General features: G+C 38.2%; 1 protein-coding gene across 6 annotated transcripts in view; it reads left to right on the top strand.

The window, feature by feature from the left end:
• The window catches only part of TRIML2 (tripartite motif family like 2), a 52,362-nt gene extending 43,520 nt beyond the window's left edge, over positions 1 to 8,842 (top strand). For all 6 annotated transcript variants that reach the window (XM_042983014.1, XM_042983013.1, XM_007098986.3 and 3 more), the window contains 3 exons: positions 1,466 to 1,488; positions 1,658 to 1,758; positions 8,184 to 8,842. In XM_042983014.1, coding sequence (XP_042838948.1) covers positions 1,466 to 1,488; positions 1,658 to 1,758; positions 8,184 to 8,773 — 714 coding nt within the window. In that variant the 3' untranslated portion in view covers positions 8,774 to 8,842. The remainder of the gene's footprint in view (positions 1 to 1,465; positions 1,489 to 1,657; positions 1,759 to 8,183) is intronic.
• Positions 8,843 to 13,930: the final 5,088 nt, after the last annotated feature.

Raw genomic sequence — 13,930 nt, 5'->3', positions numbered from 1 at the left:
TGGCTCAGTCATTTAAGTGTCCACCTCTTGATTTCAGCTCAGGTCATGGTCTCATGGTTCATGGGATCGAGCCATGCTGTCAGTGCAGAGCCTGCTTGGGATTCTCTCTCCCTCTCTCTCTCTCTCTCTCCCCCCCACTCCCTCTCCCCCTCTCTCCCTGTCTCCCTCTCCCTCCCTCCCTTTCTCCTCTCTCAAAAATAAACATTTAAATAAAAAACTACAATGAGGTAGACCCTCTCAACTGTTAGAATGACTGTCATCAATAAAAGACAATGGGTGCTGGTGAGGATGTGGTGAAACGGGAGTACTTAAACATTGTTGGTGGGAATGTAAATTGGTCCAACCGCTGTAGAAAACAATGTGGAAGTATTTCAAAAAATGAGAAATAGATCTTCCATATGATCCAGTAATTCCCTTTGTGTGCCTATACCCAAAGGAAATGAAAACAGAATTTCAAAGGGATGCACATACTCATGTTTGGAAATAACCCAAATGTCCATTAACAGATAAATGAATGAAAAAGGTGTGGTACATATAAATGATGGAATATTACTGAGCCACGAGAAAGGAAAATATCCTCCCATCTGTGATGACATGGATAGACTGTGAACACATTGTGCTTAAACAAGATAAGTCAGAAATACAACTATTGTACAATATTGCTTATATGTGGAATCTAAAAAAGTTAAACCTATTTAAAAAAACAAAAGTAAAAGGGTACTTACTGGAGAATGGAATAGGGTGGCAGATCGTTGATAAGAGTGATGGTGTTTAAGGGCACAAACTTGTAATGAATAGTAATAAACAATAGAGATCTAATGCGTGGTATAATGAATATATAAAACAATATTGTATTATAATTGTATGATGTGATAAATTTTGCAGTCATTACATCATGACCTGAGCCAAAGTCGGACACTTAACCAGACAGGCACCCCAAGCATCTGGACTCTCCATCTCGGCTCGGGTCATGATCTCATGGTTTGTGGGTTCAAGACCCACATCAGGTTCTGCGCTGACAGTGCAGAGCCTGCTTGGAATTCTCTCTCTCCCTCTGTCTCTGTCTCTCTCTCTCTCTCTCTCTCTTTCAAAATAAATAAACCTTAAAAAAAAGTTTTAAAAGAAGGAAAGAAAGACATCCAGATTAAATATAAATCTTGTCAAGACATCATCTGACTCAGCAGGTTCTAAATTCCATGTAAAATGACTATATAGTCCCTGAATAATAAAACTAAGAATATTAAAACAAAAAACCCAAATAGTTACCTTGGGAATATAACCGTGATTTTAAGTATTTTTTCTGACTTCTACCATTCAATGTTAAAATTGGGTATCTGATAATTAGTACCATGAAGCTGAGGAAATTATGTAGAAATCGAGTTTCATTATGAGAAGATATTTTCAGGGGTACAACTCACAAGAGGCGTGGCTCAGATACTAACCTTATCTCTTTTTCACCCTGCAGAATGCAGGATCTTCTTTGAAAAGGTAAGTTTTCATTTTGGAAACATTGGGGTGGGAGTCAAGGTCTGATACACGAGCACCCAGGAGTAGGGATGTTGGGGTAAGGATCGGGAGGTCATGTAACAAGATCCATCCTCTGAATAGTGGGGGGCCTGGCGTCTGCACAGGTAACAGGCTGTCCTTTTTTTAATAGGAGTGAGTCACTACTGCTTCAGTGTCTGGAGCAAGCCCAAATCACGGACCTGAGTTTATGCCAAGTAACAGGAATGAGCAGAATGCTCAAAGTTCTGCAAAGTAAGTCGACACACCTCCATGATTACAGGGCACTTGACTTTGTATTGGAAAATCCAGCGAACGTCCTACCGTAAATACAAGTAGATTCCAAAGAGCTTAAGGATTTAAAAAGACTGGAGAGTTTAATAATGCTGTGCACATTGGATAGTTATCAAGAAAATAATTGTATGCTCTTATGTTGAAAGGCTCTCCTGTGCAAATCCTTTCCCAGTTTTCAACCCTGAAACATGATTGCAAGCAGATTTCAGTTAAAAAAAAAAAAAATTAAACTTCTAGGGGAAAAAATGTCAACATGTATAATGAAAGATTTCTATCTCCTGCCCCACTGCCTTTTCTGGAATGTCCTGCAGGTGGATTCATACGGTAGGTAGCCTTTTGAGTCTGGCTTTTTTCACTTAGCGTAAAGCATGAGAGGCATATCCAAGTTTGTTGTGTGTATCAGTAGTTTATTCTTTTTTGTTGTGTTGTACTCCGTTGTATGAATAGACCACAATTTATTCTCTTGCAGTTCCATGGCCACTTGAGTTATTTCTAAATATATGCTATAAATATTTGCTTAGGGAGTTTTAAGTGGACATGACTTCATTTCTCTTGGTTGCATATCTAGGAGAGGGACTGTAAAATTTGTTTTCCAAATTGGCTGTGCCATTTTGCATTCCCACTGTTAATGTATGAGATTCAGTTGCTCTACATCGTCATAAGCATTTGGTAGTGTCACTTTTTTTTTCTTTAATTAAAGCTGACCTAATAGATACGTAGTTAAATATCACTTTAAATTTTAATTTGCATTTCTGAAATGACTAGGGATGTCGAGCATATTTTCATGTTTATTTGTACTTTATTATATCTATTTGAAGTGTATCTATAAACATTTTGCCTATTTTTAAAATTTTGTTGTATATTATTGAGTTTTGTGATTTCTTTATATTTTCTCATTAATATTTACCAGTTCTTTATCAGACACGTTTTGCAAATATTTATTCCACTCTGTGATTTATATTTTCTTTTTTTATTAAATTTTTAATTTTAATTCCAATGTTAGTGCACAGTGTTTTAGTAGTTTCAGGTGCACAAGTAGTGATCCAACAAGCCTGTACATTACTCAGTGCTCATCATGAGAAGTGTATTCTTATTCCCCATTGCCTGTTATACCCCTTCCCCAACCTGCGTCCCTCTGGTAACCATCAGTTTGGTTCTCATAGTTAAGAGTCTGTTTTTCAGTTTGTCTTCTTTTTGTTCATTTGTTCTGTTTCTTAAATTCCACATGAATGAAATCATGGTATTTGTATTTCTTTGACTCGCTTATTTCACTTAGCATTATAGTCTTTATTTACATCCATGTTGTTGCAAATAGCAAGATTTCATCCTTTTGTGTGGCTGACTGATATTCCATTGTGTATATCTACCACTTCTTCTTTACCCATTCATCTGTTGGTGCACACTTGGGTGGCTTGTATATCTTGATTATTGCAAATAATTTTGAAATTCAGCTTACCAACTTTTTTTTCTGTTATGGTTTGTGCTATTTGTGTGCTAAGAAGTATTTTAGTATCCAAATAGAGATTTTTTTTTTCTTGAAGCTTTCGCTCTTACATTTATGTCTGTTATTCTTTTGGAGTCATATGTGTGTATGACTCAGGATCTGGTATAACTCCCCACCCGCTCCTTTTTTGTTCATGTATGTATCCTTTTTTGTTCATGTTGTTCCAGCATTATTTGGTGAAGATATTATTCATTAAATTTACTTAGCACCTTTGTTGAAAATCAGCTGGCACGTTTAAGCAGGTCTATATTGAATCTAATAGGTCCATTGATCACTGTGTTTTTCCTTTTGCTAATACAACACTGTCTTGAATGTGTACTTTATAGGAAGTCTTAAAATTGGCATGTGAGTTTTCCAAATTTGTTCTTATAAAAATAATTTTGCCTACTCTAGATCCTTTGCTTTTTCACATAAATTTTAAAATCAGCTTGTTGGGTTCTACAAAAAAAAACCCTGAGATTTTAAATGGTGTTATATTGAACGTATAGATTAATTTAGGGATAAGATGACATATTTCTTTTTAGGTTTGCTTCACTATCAATGTTTTGAAGTTTTCAGCAAACAAATATCATGCATATTAGATGGGTCTCTAAGTATTTTATAGTTTTTAGTTCTTGTACACACTTGTAATTGAAATTTTATTCATTTCTAGTTTATTGCTTATATATAAAAATAATTTGTATATATTGACATTGCATCTATGACTATGCTAAACTCATTCAGAGCTGGTGGCTTTTTTATAGATTCTTTGGGATTTTCTGCAAAGAGAGTCAGGTGCTCTATTAATACAGGCAGTTTTATTTCTTTACAATATGTAATCCTTTCTGTATTCTTCTCACCTTGTTGTACTGGTGCTATGACCTCAAATATAATATCACATAGGAGCACTGAGAAACATTTGCCTTGTTCTTGATCTTAGGGTGAAAGAAAGCATTAAGTCTTTCACCTTGAACTTTTCATTAGCTGTAGGTTTTTGTAGTTGCCTTTCATCAAGTTAAGGAAGTTCTCCCTCTATTCCTGGTTTGCTAAAACTTTGTATCGTGAACAAATGTTGAATTTATTAGATGCATATTTTTTCTTCATATATTAATATGGTAAATATATTTTTTCATATGTTGGCCCAGCCTTGCATTCCAGGAGTAAACCTGGTTATGATGTTTTATCCATTTTATATATTGCTGGATTCAATGTACTAATACTTTAAAGAATTTTGGTATATAGGTTAATGAGGCATATTGATATATAGCTTTCTTATAATCGTCCATAGACGCTTCAGTTTATTTATACAACACCCAGTGCTCATCCCAACAAGTGCCTTCCTCAGTGCCCATCACCCACTTTCCCCTTTCCCCCACCCCCCCATCAACCCTCAGTTTTTTCTCAGTATTTAAGAGTCTCTTATGGTTTGCCTCCCTCCCTCTCTGTAACTTTTTTTTCCCCTTCCTTCCCCTCCCATGGTCTTCTGTTAAGTTGCTCAAGATACACATATGAGTGAAAACGTATGGTATCTGGCTTTCTCTGACTGATTTATTTCACTTAGCATAATACCCTCCAGTTCCATCCACGTTGCTGCAAATGGCCAGATTTCATTCTTTCTCATTGCCAAGTAGTATTCCATTGGATATATAAACCCCATCTTCTTTATCCATTCATCAGTTGATGGACATTTAGGCCCTTTCCATAATTTGGCTATTGTTGAGAGTGCTGCTATAAACATTGGGGTACAAGTGCCCCTATGCATCAGCACTCCTGTATCCCTTGGGTAAATTCCTAGCAGTGCTATTGCTGGCTCATAAGGTAGATCTATTTTTAATTTTTTGAGGAACCTCCACACTGTTTTCCAGAGTGGCTGCACCAGTTTGCATTCCCACCAACAGTTCAAGAGGGTTCCCATTTCTCCACATCCTCTCCAGCATCTATAGTCTCCTGATTTGTTCATTTTAGCCACTCTGACTGGTGTGAGGTGGTATTTCAGTGTGGTTTTGATTTGTATTTCCCTGATGAGGAGTGACATTGAGCATCTTTTCATGTGCCTGTTGGCCATCTGGATGTCTTCTTTAGGGAAGTGTCTATTCATGTCTTCTGCCCATTTCTTCACTGGATTATTTGTTTTTTGGATGTGGAGTTTGGTGAGTTCTTTATAGATTTTAGATACTAGCCCTTTATCCAATATGTCATTTGCAAATATCTTTTCCCATTCCGTTGGTTGGCTTTTAGTTTTGTTGATTGTTTCCTTGGCAGTGCAGAAGTTTTTTATCTTGATGACGTCCCAATAGTTCATATTTGCTTTTAATTCTCTTGCCTTTGGAGACGTGTCAAGTGAGAAATTGCTGCGGCTGAGGTCAGAGAGGTTTTTTTCCTGCTTTCTCCTCTAGGGTTTTGATGGTTTCCTGTCTCATATTTAGGCCCTTCATCCATTTTGAGTTTATTTTTGTGGATGGTGTAAGAAAGTGGTCTAGTTTCATTCTTCTGCATGTTGCTGTCCAGTTCTCCAAGCACCATTTGTTAAAGAGACTTTTTTCCATCAGATACTGTTACCTGCTTTGTTAAAGATTAGTTGGCCATACATTTATGGGTTCAATTCTGGGTTCTCTATTCGATTCCATTGGTCTATGTGTTTGTTTTTGTGCTAGTACCATACTGTCTTGATGATTACAACTTTGTGGTAGAGGCTAAAGTCTGTGATGCCTCCCACTTTGGTTTTCTTTTTCAACATTACTTTGGCTATTCGGGGTCTTTTGTGGTTCCATACAAATTTTAGGATTGTTTGTTCTAGCTTTGAGAAGAATGCTAGTGCAGTTTGGATTGGGATTGCATTGAATGTGTAGATTGCTTTGGGTAGTATTGACATTTTAGCAAAATTTATTCTTCCAATCCATGAGCATGGAATGTTTTTCCATTTCTTTGTATCTTCTTCAATTTCCTTCATAAGCTTTCTATAGTTTTCAGCATACAGATCTTTTACATCCTTGGTTAGGTTTATTCCCAGGTATTTTATGGTTCTTGGTGCAATTGTGAATGGGATCAGTTTCTTTATTTCTCTTTCTGTTGCTTCATTATTCGTGTATAAAAATGCAACCAATTTCTGTACATTAATTTTGTACCCTGCGACTTTGCTAAATTCATATATCAGTTCTAGCAGACTTTTGGTGGAGTCATAGACACTTTAATTTTCATTTCTAGATAATCTATTTTGTTCTTTGTCAAATCCATTTGGTCTTGCTTTTTAGCTTTTCTATATCCTGTAGATATTTTTAAGCTTTTCTTTTGTCTTCAAACTTGTAAGCAAAAATTATTTTAGTTCAGTGCCTGGTGATTCCAATATCTAAAGTTATTCAGGTTTATTTCTGCTAATCTCAATAGTGCTTTCTTGGGGCGCCTGAGTGGCTCAGTTGGTTAAGCGTCCGACTTTGGCTCAGATCATGATCTCACGGTTTGTGAGTTCGAGCCCTGCGTCAGGCTCTGGGCTGACAGCTCAGAGCCTGGAGCCAGCTTCAGATTCTGTGTCTCCCTCTGTCTGCCCCTCTGATGATTGCACTCTGTCGCATTGTCTCAAAAATAAACATTAAAAACAAATTTAAAAAAAAATAGCGCTTTCTTACTTTGAGTATGTGTTTGATTTTTTTAAACAGAAAGTTTTGCTTTTTTCCTTGGATATTATTTTTAGAAATTCTTTGAGTTCAAAAATGAATATATGCGTTATTGTAGAGAGAGTCCGCATATGTTTCTGCCCATCTTCTGGAAATACTAAAAGTCTGGGACAACTTGTATTTAAATGTAAAGGCTTATGGCTTTTAAGACCACCTAATAATATGAATGAGGCCTAAACTCCAGAACTTTAAGTGCATTTGGCATCAAAACTTTCTGCTGGATTAGAAATTAGAGTAAGAAATAAGGAACTACTCCAGGTTTATGCTTTAGCAACTGAAGAAGTAAGTATGCTGTTAACTGAAGTAGAAACTAGAAAGGGGTAGTTTTGAAGTTCCATTTTGGGCACAGTATGTGTTAAATGCTTGTGTTATTTCGAACTGGTATTTCGCAACTTCTCCATGAAGTAAGCCATGAACATACAGAAGATATTTAAAACTGAGGCTAGGTGAAGTAACCTGGGGAGAAAGAGTGCATGTAGTGAAAAGGACGACCCACCATTTAGCCCTGAGAAAATGTTGAGGAGAAAGAGATAAAGAGAAGGAACAGTTTGAGGTATGAAGGCAAGTGTTACTTTCATCCAAGTATAAGAAATCACATTGAGCTTTCTTGTTCTCAGCTTGATTTTTTTTTTTTTTTTTCTGGAGGATTCCTTCAGGTCTTCTAGCCTCTGCTAATATGTTCTTTTGATTTACTCAATATCAAGGGCCTGCTGGCAACAATTTATAGGCATCCGGGTCACACTCTGGTGATATTTAAGATGAGAGCAATTCAGTTACAGGGAATCACAGCCGGTCACAGGGAAAAGCCTGATCTGTTAGGAGATTCTGATGATTCTGTAGGGGAATAGATCTTGGAGTTCCAGGCTTGGAGATCTTCAGAGGAGTAGAGATGGGTCCCAGGTGATACCTAAGTAGGATTGGATGCCATTTTTACAGCCTGCTCAAATTCCTTTCTGGTTTGACAGGTACTTCCAAACCTCTGTGTGTTCCATTATTCTTTGTTCTTCCTCCTCAGATTGCATCTCCTTCCATTATCTCACTTTCTTCTCTGGTGTCCACTTCTTGAAACAAAGCTCAGAGGTTACCTGTCCTGAACTCTTGGATTGCCTCTTCCATATCTGTGCCTGCGACACGAGCCCACTCATTGGCAAGCCTCTGCATGTTAGAAATAGTCTGTGGTGTGGGCATGGACAACTCTCACTGAGTTTAACTGAGTTTCTCTCTTCCTGCAGGAGCTGTCACTTTGGATCCTAAAACAGCTAATCCCTGTTTGGTCTTATCTGAGGATCTGAGAAGCATGCATCTCAGAAATGTCCAGCAGGACGTGCCTCACAGCCCAGGAAGATTTGTCTTCAGTGCCACCGTGTTGGGTGTGGAAAGCTTCACCTCAGGGAGGCACTACTGGGAGGTGGATGTGGAGAAGGCCACCAAGTGGCAGTTGGGGGTATCTGAAGATTCTGCCAGCAGACATGGTGATCTACCCACCACTTCGGGAAATAAAGTCTTGCTCATGGGTTCTTTGATGGGAACCAATTATACCTTCTGGGCCTTTCCCCCTCTGAAGAGGGTCTCCTTGAGAGGAGAGCAGATGCACAAAGTTGGAGTCTTCCTAGACTGTCAGTCTGGGCAGATATCCTTCTATGATGTGGCAAACAGATCCCTCATTTATAATTTCTCTTCCCTCACCTTCCAAGGAGCTCTCAGGCCCATATTTTCTCTTTGTATCCCAAGTGGAGTCACAAATTCAGACTCACTTAGCATTTGCCTTCCTCCCGTTTCTTCTTGTGATGTTACTGTTAGCCCACAGTCTTCCTTGGCATGAAATCTAAGAGGGGGCAGAAGTAAAGAGTTTGACTTTGTAAAAGAATTTACATAAAGTAATCCAATAAAAGATTTCTCTCACTTGAGTTGGAATCTAGTTCATTATCCCAGAGTTTTTGCATTCATGTGGCTTTCAACACTTATTTAGTGGCAGAGGTTACATTGAAACTGAGTCATGAATGGTAATAACGGAAGGGCCCTACTAATTAGAACAATAAATGCATATGCAGCATAAAATTGGGAACTTAGAGAAGTAATACAGCCTGGACTCTATAGGACTAAGTTAAGGACTCTAGCGAGTTCTGAAAACACAATTAGATGAATCAAGACTTTAGATTTGAGGACATCATCACAGTGACAGGTGAAATGAAGACATCCTTTGATCCTATTACTGGCAGTGTCAAGACTTCCTGACATCGTTCTAAACAGAGAACTCGATTTCCCGGGGTACTTTATCTGGGTGGGGAGGAGGTATTGCAGAAAATGTGAATATTTTAAAATTATTTTTGCAAGTATTCTACTTTCTTACAAGGATAATTAGATTTCTTATAAGAAGCCTGATAATTCAATGCTTCAAGATATACAAGTAAAGTCAGGACAAGAAAAGTCTTTGCACATCTTCACAGCAAATCACAATAAGTCTTGGGGGAGGAGGCACATGGGTGGTTAAGCATCCAACTTCAACTCGGGTCATTGTCTCAGGGTTTATGAGTTCAAGCCACTTTGGATGTGATGTTCCCCTCTCTGCCTCCCCCATCCCCTCATGCTCACTCGCTCGCTCTCTCAAAAACAAACATTAAAAAAAGAAAAAAATTATTGTTCATGTACAGTAGCAGGTTTACAAATTTGATTTATCCTAAAATCACCTGAGGAGTTTTTTAAAATTATCTGGGGCACCTGGGTGGCTCAGTCAGTTAAGTGCCCGACTGGACTTTGGCTCAGGTTATGATCTCACGGTTTATAAGCTAGAGCGCTGCACTGGCCTCTGCACTGACAGTAGAGAGACTACTTGGGATTCTCTCTGCCTCCATCTGTCTCTAAGATAAGTAAAATAAAATAAAAAATATGAATAAGCCACCCCTCCTGAAACACACTAATTACGTCAAAATCTTCGTTGGAACCCAGGCATCATTTTTCCAGAGCTGTCTGGGCGGTTACAATATGCAGCCAAGATTAAGAAGCAAGAAACAAAACAGCTGGTTTGGTCGGTGGCTATAGCCTTTTGTGCGGCTTGCAATTCTAAATCTTAAAATGTAAAGACATGGTGATAATACTGGGGAGATAGGCTATTTGGTTTACAGATGAGAGTAAGCTTTGCATGGCATCTAGTGACAAGTGAGTGTGCACGGTTCATGTGACTGGGATTGCCAACCATACTGCTGTTTTAGGAAAATTGTTGGCTGGTAAGATATAATTAGCAGTGGCTTTAAGAAACTGAATGTCTTGGATCCTGGGCTAAGTGAGAGGAAGGCTATCTTGGGTCATCAGAGGAGCCTCCAGTGATTTGAAACACCTAGGATTATCCCACCACACCGGAACGATATCGCTACCCTTAAAACGCTTTGCATATGGTTAAGCTTTTTGCCCAGGGTACATTTAAGTTAAAAATCCAGTTTCATTCTGTAGTTATAGCTTGGAAATAGTGCTCTACAATGTGTAGCAAAATCAAGCTGTGAGGCTCTTTATAGCTGAACTACTGATACCTTTCTGGGTTAAGAATTAAGGGAAGGCTCACAGCTGCTACCAATCTAGACCTACTCCTACCTTCAGTTGAGAGTCAGGTCAGGCTGCTTGAAATAATCTATAAGGGGCTAAAAGAAGGAAAGGTAAGTGACCTCACTGCAGTTAATTTTCTTGATCTTGTATAAAGCAAGAAAAGGATAAAGAGAAGATAAAGAATTCATGGGGAAGTCATGGGGAAGGTTCTGATTTCTTGGGTTTCCTGCTTATTGTGTGATAAACATCGTCCATCAGTAGTACATGGAAAGTAAAAAGCACATAGACGGGGAATGTAAAAAGACTGAGGTCACATTTTAGTTGTGTCCTGACAAATTGGAAAGTATGCAAGAGAATGGGAAATTTGCCCTGAAAAGCACTAAGTGTGACATTGGAAATTTACGCCCACAGGAGAGGAAAGAATTCTCTGCAGCAATAGATGATGAATGTGGTAGGATGACAAAAAGGATATTGAATTTAAATATTACATATTAAAATAAGTTTCTAATATGCTATCTGCAAGGTAAGGTTCCAAATATTTTGTATGTATCATCTGGATCTTCTGACTCTAAGAGGTAGATGCTTTTATTTTTAATTTACAGAGACAAAAATTTGCTAGAAATCACCAAATAGTAACACAATCTCTTAAACAGGCTATTTAATCTTTCCACCCACTCAGTTTGTCTCTCCCTAAAGGTATCAGTCAGATAACTAGGATTGACTGGAAGGGAAGGTGGGGGAAGTCAAAGCCTGATAAGATGTAAAAGTGAAATTCACATTTCTCAAAATAATTTTACCTTATGTATTTGTATAGTAAATTTTTTAATTAAAAAACAGATTACGACTTAGGTGAATATTTTTGTTTCTGAGTATTTTTATGAGCTTTGTGTTTATTCTAATGAACACTCTCCGGTCAGCTAAAGATACCCTGCATTGTGTTTCCTGTTTCAGATAGAACTATGTGGTCATTCCAGAAACCAGTGGATTTTCTGTTTGAAAAAGAGGGTAGACCTCAGGGTCAAAGGGTACTTGTTGCAATCTCCTTAACTCTTGTTCTTTGGCCTGTGAAATTTCTGAAGCTAAAAGCTATTCCTACGTTCGATGTTGAAATTCAGAACTTCAGAGGTGAGTGAATTTTAGTCCAGGGACTGTACATGTGAATTTTCTTTGAGAATATCCTAGTCTTTTTAAAAAATTTTTTAATGTTTTTATTTATTTTTGAGACACAGAGAGAGCATGAGCAGGGGAGGGGCAGAAAGAGAGGGAGGCACAGAATCCGAAGCAGGCTCCAGGCTCCAATCTGTCAGCGCAGAGCCTAATGCGGGACTCGAACTCACAGATGTGAGATCATGACCTGAGCTGAAGTCGGACAATTAACCGACTGAGCCATGCAGGTGCCCCTATCCTATTCTTCATTATGGAGTTTGGTGGCTTGTTTTAGAGGGAAAGGGAGAGATACTACTTTCCTGGGTTGAGTAATTTAGGGAATTGGAGAAGGTGTGTGACATGCTTCACCTCTTTAAGACCAAAGTCTCTTTTCAAAAACTTGAGAAAAAGACATGTGAATATCCATCAAGAATATCTTCCCCACCTTCCGAGCCCAATACATTCCCAAGTGTGCCAACTTCTTAGGCATCCCATGCTTCATGTAAGCTTCACGCTTCACTTTGTTTCAAATTACTTAGGGGTCATCACTGACCCTTTTACTTTGTTCCCATTCTACATTCAATCCATCACCAAGTACTTCTATATATATCCTAATTCAAACTATTTTTTTTAACCATCTTTCCTCTTTCACACTAGTTCTTGTGGCTTGTCTTTCATTTAAACTGTGGTGGCCTTCTGACACATTCCTTCCCCTCTTATCTTCCTCGGTCTACACTCCACAAAAAAAGACCTTCCCTGAACATTCTATCCAATCCTCACTCTTCCTCTTACATTACTTCCTTTATAGCAACAGTAATTCCCTGGATTCTTCTTTAATTTATCTATCTTCTCTCTCGGGAATGTAATCTCTACAATGGCAAGGGCTTTGAATGAATGGAGAACAGTACAATCAACATATATCACTATATTCCAGGTACTTTACATGAGAGAACAAAACACAGATCCCTGACATCGATGGGCAAATAAGACAGTTTGACATTGGAGCTTTAGAATATAATGTTGTCTAAGGAACTCTCTAAAAATGGCTTTTATTTTGTTTTCTCAATAGGATAGCTAGTAATGAAACAGAGTTCTCTAAGATCCTTTCATCATGATCCAGTGACCATCTGGTTTTTCCAGGCAGGTTTCTGAATATGATTTAAAAAATCAGAGCTTGGGGCACCTGGGTGGCTCAGTCGGTTAAGCGTCCGACTTCGGCTCAGGTCATGATCTCACGGTCTATGAGTTCGAGCCCCGAGTCGGGCTCTGTGCTGACGGCTCAGAGCCTGGAGCCTATTTCAAATTTCTGTGTCTCCCTCTCTCTCTGACCCTCCCCCGTTCATGCTCTGTCTCTCTCTGTCTCAAAAATAAATAAACGTTAAAAAAAAATTTTTTTTTTTTAAATCAGAGCTCAATTTTTTTCTGACCCAATAGTAGACTAACTTTCCAGCTCAGATATAGAGCCTGAGATGAATATGCAGTATGGGGAGTTGGATACTTGCTTCAAATAAAAGAATCCATTGAGGTTAAATCTTTTCAATCACTAAGAACAGATCTTTGCACTACAGTTTATTCTTGTGGCACCGATGGAATATAGTAATTCTGGCCTTACGAGGGCAAAGGTCACAAAAAGGGTCTGCAAAAGAGAAGGCTATAGCTACTCATAAAAATGGATCATTGTAGGTTAAGATTTCTGTACTAACTGGAAATCCCTTTAGTTCATGATGGCTGCTCTGAAAAATTCCCCTGTAGCTTTAACATGAGTCTCAAAAAACAAGGCATTCTCGAGAGTCCTGTTTGGCTAATGGTTTCTCTCTCTTGAAGCATTTGCAGTTCCTCTCTTTGGTTATGTTTCTCTAAATTAGTGTTCCTATACAAGGTTTAAAACTCTCCTTTCATTTTAAAAACTAGGTTGAAGAGAAGATATACATATATGTGTATACACACACATAAAGACAGACATATGATCACTAGCTACTTCATATCTGAGTGATTTTATTCCCCCAGTAGAAGGTTCGTGGCTTCTTTTTGACAACACAGCCATACTTTTATAGAATATAACATAATTAATACATTTTCCCTTTGGAAAAGTTGTCTTATTTGCTGCTGTTTCACCTTAAACACTGTGAATGTCCCACAGGAGCCTCTCATTAAATATTGGTGAGTGGACTTCTTGTTAAAAAATGAATGGACTTTTAATGTGTTGGTTGTGGTGAGACACCTTATTGAAAAGAGAGAAAAGAAGTTAAAGCTTGAATACTGAATAGTGAAACCCAGGCCCCTAGATGGCTTCTAG

This window comes from Panthera tigris, chromosome B1 (genome assembly GCF_018350195.1).
Source record: "Panthera tigris isolate Pti1 chromosome B1, P.tigris_Pti1_mat1.1, whole genome shotgun sequence".
NCBI lineage: Eukaryota > Metazoa > Chordata > Mammalia > Carnivora > Felidae > Panthera > Panthera tigris.
This window is presented reverse-complemented; position numbering and strand designations above follow the sequence as displayed.